The sequence below is a fragment of the Aotus nancymaae genome, unplaced genomic scaffold (genome assembly GCF_030222135.1).
Source record: "Aotus nancymaae isolate 86718 unplaced genomic scaffold, 86718_ANA_hifiasm-v0.15.2.pri h1tg000089l, whole genome shotgun sequence".
NCBI lineage: Eukaryota > Metazoa > Chordata > Mammalia > Primates > Aotidae > Aotus > Aotus nancymaae.
This window is the reverse complement of record NW_026988504.1, coordinates 25,588,988-25,595,082: the sequence shown is the minus strand read 5'-3', so window position 1 is coordinate 25,595,082 and position 6,095 is coordinate 25,588,988. Positions and strand designations below refer to the sequence as shown.

Here is a 6,095-nt window from a genome sequence, read left to right as displayed (position 1 = left end):
TTCTTGCGTCAAATTTGTATTTTGGTGTCCTCAGAGAGAAGATCAAAGTCTTTTCCAGACCACAAAGGAATCAGATAATTCTGAGGCCTAAATATTTGTTAACCCCCATAACAAAAGCCAAATTAAAGTTCAAGAATTTGTTAGTGGTCCACAAGTGCTTGAAGAAATAATTAATTCATGAATTCAACTGGAAGTGGAAATTTCAAGTTGAAAATCAGCAACCTGGCTTTCAGCAGGTGGGCTCACAGCAGGTGGGCTCACAGCAGGAGCAGCAGCAGACTGGGCGGCAGCAGGACTGTCCACAGTAGGATGGGCGGCAGCAGGAGGCCTGGGCATGGTGCAGCTGGCAGCAGGATGGGGGCGTGCAGCTCACCACACAGCAGGGGGGTAGGCAGGTGCCCTCCACGCGGCAGTCTGGGCGGCACCACCTGATACGGGTGCTCACAGCTCCACAGCCGCCCTCCTGGCCACAGCCGATGCTACCACCAATGCCACAGCCGGTTCCGCAGGAGGTCTGGCAGCAGCTTGGCTGGCAGCAGCTGGTCTGACAGCAGCTTGGCTGGCAGCAGCTGGAGCCACAGGTCCCACCGGTGGAGCAGCTGGGAAATCCGCAGAAGCTGGTCTGGCAGCAGCTTGGCTGGCAGCAGCTGGAGCCGCAGGTCCCACCGGTGGAGCAGCTGGGAAATCCGCAGAAGCTGGTCTGGCAGCAGCTTGGCTGGCAGCAGCTGGAGCCGCAGGTTGCACCGGTGGAGCAGCTGGGAAATTCGCAGCAGGTGTTCTGACAGCAGGCCATGTTGTCGGGAGTTGGTCTGAAGGTTGGGTTGCTTGGAAGGGTTTTTGAGTTTTGATGATGGCTGCCACACTGGGCCTTTTATAAACCTTGGCCAGCTACTGTTTACATAATTCCTGAAGTCTCTTCCTTGTTTGTGTTTGATAATTTGTCTCTGAATGATAATTGACCTTTCCCTGAGTTATTTGTTGAACCTTCTGAAAGCCTTTAAAATTGATTTTATTTGGTATGCAATTAGGCTTCTTTACTATGGTCAAGTAGTCACTGGCATTAATTAGGAATATAATCCCTAACTCCCCATGTTTGTTAAAATTTTCTCTTTGTCAAGGAATAACTGAAGGATGCCTCACGTTTAAGGATTGTCAATATTACTCAATATTGTTGACCCTTACAACTGGGTTATTCGGTCTCACATGACAGTTTAATTCCCTCCAATTTTAACTGCGGCTCCTTCTCTACCTTCCTTATCTTCACTTCGACTGTAAAGCAAGGTTATATTCAGCTGGCCAGAAAGGGATGCTTTCTTGGGTCTGGGAGATTTGCATTAATTGTTATTGATAACATTTTTCCATCACTGACTGTGTGCCTAAATGGTTCTAAGTACTTTGCATGTATCAGTTTGCTGAATTTTCACAGCAATCTATGGACTAGGTATCATTGCCACTCCCATCATCCATGTGAGAAAACTGAGCCACAAGTAACTTACCCAAGTTCACATTAATATCTAGTGAATCTGAAGTTCGAATCCACACCGTATGATTCCAGACTAAACTCTTTAAAAACTATAGTCAATTCTTTTTTTCCTTCCTTCCTTTCTTTCTTTTGTTCTTTCCTTCTTTCTTCTTTTTTTAAATGTAAGCAGTCATTCTAAGGAAATTCCAAGGGTGAAAGCAAGATGTAAAACTTGGCTTCCTTACTTACAGACTTTTTTGAGAGTAAAAGGAAGGAAGGCAGAGCTTAGGGTAAGCAATAACACTGTTTACTAGAGACATTCCTGGAGATACTATTTTTTCGACAGCATAATAAGGACACTTCAAGAAAATATCAAGTGCTAAAAAAGTTAACCTACTTGACTTGTAGCTTTGTCTCATCTTTTATCTTAGAATGTTCTATAGATTTAGATGTTTTTTAACTGCATAAATTTATACTTTTAACTTATCAATACTGGAGTATGTGATTTACTACTGTGTGTTCAATCTGCTGTATGCAGTTTATTGTAGATGTAAGAGACTAATCCAGTTAACTGGAAAGTTTATATAATTTGAATGAGACAGCTGATGATGGTGAAGATAAAGGTTTTGTTCAGATACAATAAAAGGTGGCCAGGCTTCCATGGAGTATGGGCTCTGTTCAGAGAAATACAAGCTACAATGCTACTCTTGGGTTTTGAACCAGAGCACCAAGTGGTTCTGCTCCTCTAGAAATGACAGCTTTGAGTTTACATTATAACTCTTTCTGAGTCAAAACTATGACATATTTTCAAATCCCACATCAAATTTGGTTTAAAAGACGATTCTTTGTGAATTCCTTGCTTCTTCTTAAGCAAAGCTACATCACAGATTCTTTGATTAGCTAATTTGTTTTCTGTTGGATGCTTGAAATATGTGGATGTGTCATGATAACAATCTCAGGAGCTATTTAATTCAGATCTAAATTTAGAAGAATCCTTGACACTAAAAAGATGTGCCTGCCTTTGCAAAAGGCTTAGCTATCTGAGAACTTGAAATACATTATTGACAAGGGCGCTGGAGACAGTGGCGTTGCATGTCAGTTCTCCCTTTCTGGGCTTTTTTACTGTGGCACTGTTTTCAACATCTTCCTCAGTGCAAAATTTAAGATATGACACTTACTTGAGAATTTGACTCCTATGCCACAGAATGAAGACTAATCCGACATTCCCTTACCTCCTCTAAGTAAATCAAGAAAATGAAATTTATTTTATTTCACTTTACCTAATGTCCTCCAAGCTTAGGCATGTTGTAATGTGTGACAGAATTTTCTTCTTTTTGTAGAGTGAATAGTATTCCGTTGTGTGTACATACCACATTTCTTATTACTATGGTTATTCCCTCTGGCTGTTATTACTTCATTTAAGTTATGGGCTCCAGAACATTCCAGTACCATATGAAGAAAGAATATGTTTGTCTGTTATTCTTAAACATTGGACTTTTGTTTAACACAGATACTAATGTTTGAAATTATTTTTCTTTAAGATATCATGGTTCTGATTTCCTAGTTACAAGTTCTGGGGGTTCTCCCAATATCTTCAACTCCATTTTACTAGTTCTCTAATTCAGCTGTGACTGCCTTACTTAGATTCTTGAGAAATAAAATATATTGATGTACCAGTCAAATGAATACAGCATTCCTATGTAGGGCTTCTGTGCTTCTGCTCTGGGCTTCCATCCTAGTGATCTAGAATGGACAACACATAAACTTCAAGGACTTCCTCTTACCTCCAATGTTTATCTTAAGCCAAATCACATGATTTATCTCTTCCTTCCTGAATGCCAGCCAGGCTTTTCTGGGGGTGCTGCTCAGCCAAAGTCCTTTTAATTAAAAGGTACATCAAATCTAAACCCTCTCATCCTGATGGGAGATGACAGAGCTCTAAATGAGGGGAATAAAATGTCGAACACATTGTAGGGCCATCGAGTATAGATGTACAGGTTGTGCCCTGATGTGGGGCTCTGCGGCTTTGTCTACTCAGAGGAAGGAGAACATTATTTTTTCTATCAAGCTGGAGGCTCAACAAGCTGTGCACTCCTCTGTTTGTATCTACCCCAAAGTGATGCCTTTTCCTAATTCTTGTAAAGTTGTGCTAGTAGAGGTTCTGTTCTTTAATTTTTTAAAATTGAGGTGAAATTCACATAATCTGTAATTAACCATTTTAAAAATGGAGTGACATTTAGTGTATTCGTAATGCTGTGCCACATCGTCTCTCTCTACTTTTGGAGTGTAAATTAGTTCAACCATTGTGGAAGACAGTGTGGTGGTTCCTCAAGGATCTAGAACCAGAAATGCCATTTGACCCAGCAATCCCATTACTGGGTATATACCCAAAGGATTATAAATCATTCTACTATAAAGACACATGCACATGTAGGTTTATTGTGGCACTGTTCACAATAGCAAAGACTTGGAACCAACCCAAGTGGCCATCAAAGATAGACTGGATAAAGAAAATGTGGCACATATACACCATGGAATACTATGCAGCCATAAAAAAGAATGTCCTTTGCAGGGACATGGATAAAGCCAGAAACCATCATTCTCAGCAAGCTGACAGAAGAACAGAAAACCAAACACTGCACTTTCTCACTCATAAGTGGGAGTTGAACAATGAGAACACATGGACATAGGGAGGGAAACATCACACACTGGGGCCTGTCGGAGGATGGGGGCTAGGGGAGGGATAACATTAGGAGAAATCCTAACATAGACGATGAGTTGATGGGATGCAGTAAACCACCATGGCACGTGTATAGCTATGTAACAAACCTGCACGTTCTGCACATGTGCCCCAGAACCTGAAGTGTAATTATACAGTAATAATCATAATAATAATGAACTTTTCCGTTCCAGAAGAACCCCACATAACCTTTAGGCAATCACTTCCCATACCTCTCTATCCCCAGTCACTGGCTCACCACTTTGATTTGATGACCAAAGATTTTATACCTTGGAATGAAAGCCTCACTATATGTCTTTTATTTAATGCTTGCTTCATTCTAGAGCTCTCTCTGAAAATTAGAATAAGAATGGTGATAATATATAGCCACACTCATTTAAATTCATCCTTGCAGTGAAAATTTACTTTCTGCTTCACAATACACAAGAAGATTGCACAGGTATTATAAAATTATCAGTTGATATCCCTTTCATCATTTTTCAAAGTATATTTTGAGTATTGGTGTTACAGGATGTTAACAGTTAATATAAAAATAGAGAGTTTTCCAGCTAAGTTAGTTTGGGAGTGATGGTTATAGAGTTTTTTTCTTTCTTTCTTTTTTTTTCTTTTTGAGACAGACTCTCACTCTGTCGCCCAAGGTATAATGCAGTGGTGCGATCTTGTTTCACTGAAACCTCCACCTCCTGGATTCAGGCGATTCTCCTGCCTCAGCCTCCCGAGTAGCTAAGACCCCAGGTGCCTGCCATGACACCTGGCTAATTTTTGTATTTTTAGTAGAGATGGAGTTGCCCTGTTTGCCATGCTGGTCTCAAACTCATGACCTCAGGTGATCCACCCGCTTCAGCCTCCGAAAGTGCTGGGATGATAGCTGTGAGCCACTAAGCCCAGCCACTGGTAATAGAGCTTTCTTTATTGCAAGGCATCTCAATTCCTTTAATATTCCAATGTGGCTTTATAAACTTGCAAGATGGTGATAATCCATATGACAATATTTGATCACTCTATATTTTTTCCTCTTTGAGCATCTAAAGCAATTACTAGTCAATGTGTCACCTGTTTAGGAAATTATCTACTCTCTTATGCCTGGAAGGATATTGTCAGTAATGACTCAGTTCTCTCATTTTCCAAGTTAGAAATAGGTATCCAGGCAAGTGAAGGGACTTCTTCAAGGATTCATGGATAGTTAGTTACAACACTGGGACTAGAACTCAGGAGTCTTTAGCTTTTTGTTTTGCTACCCAATAGCATAAAATATAAAAAATAGCTTTTACATCTTAGGCTATTATGCTTCATGTAAAAATAACTTTTACATCTTATGCTATTGGGTAGGAAAAAACCACAGTCAAATGTTTTTTCTATTCTCTCACTCAACAACAATCAACACAGAAAACTTCTGTCGCCAAATGTGTGGGTATTTCTCCCCATCAATATGCAAGGAAATAAATTCTGCAGCAGATACCAGCTGCGTGTTCCCCACTCCAGATCTATTCTAACGCTATCTACATGGCAATAGCGTCAGGTTTCACAGGGTGAGGGCTCAGTCCCGTAAGACTGCCCCCTACTTCCAGTGCCAAGCACAGGCTCCAGGTTGTTTTGCCTGTGCTTCTGACCGACCAGTCGTAAATTGGGAATTCCATGACACCCTCCTTAAGTTTGATTAATGTGCTAGAGCAGCTCCCAGAACTCAGGGAAACACTTAGCTTATTGGTTTATAATAAAGAAATTACAAAAGGTACAGAGGAAATGATGCATAGGGTGAGGTATGGGGGAAGGGGTGAGGAGCTTTCATACCCTTTCTGGGCGCAGCATCTTCCAAGACCCTCCACACATATTCAGCTATCTGGAAGCTCCTCAAACTTTGCGGGTTTTTTTTTTTTTTTTTTTTTTGACATT

The 6,095-nt window shown here is 40.8% G+C and overlaps 1 protein-coding gene across 1 annotated transcript; it reads right to left on the bottom strand.

Annotated features, from left to right (window-relative positions):
- Nucleotides 1-229: 229 nt before the first annotated feature.
- Nucleotides 230-793, bottom strand: LOC105717107 (keratin-associated protein 1-4-like). Its single transcript, XM_012452085.2, has one exon. The coding sequence runs from the start codon at nt 791-793 to the stop codon at nt 230-232; it is 564 nt and encodes a 187-aa protein (XP_012307508.2).
- Between the last annotated feature and the right edge of the window lie 5,302 nt (nt 794-6,095).

Coding starts and splice junctions, on each gene's coding strand:
- LOC105717107 (XM_012452085.2), bottom strand. CDS start 793: ATGGCCTGCTGTCAGAACACCTGCTGCGAATTTCCCAGCTGCTCCACC.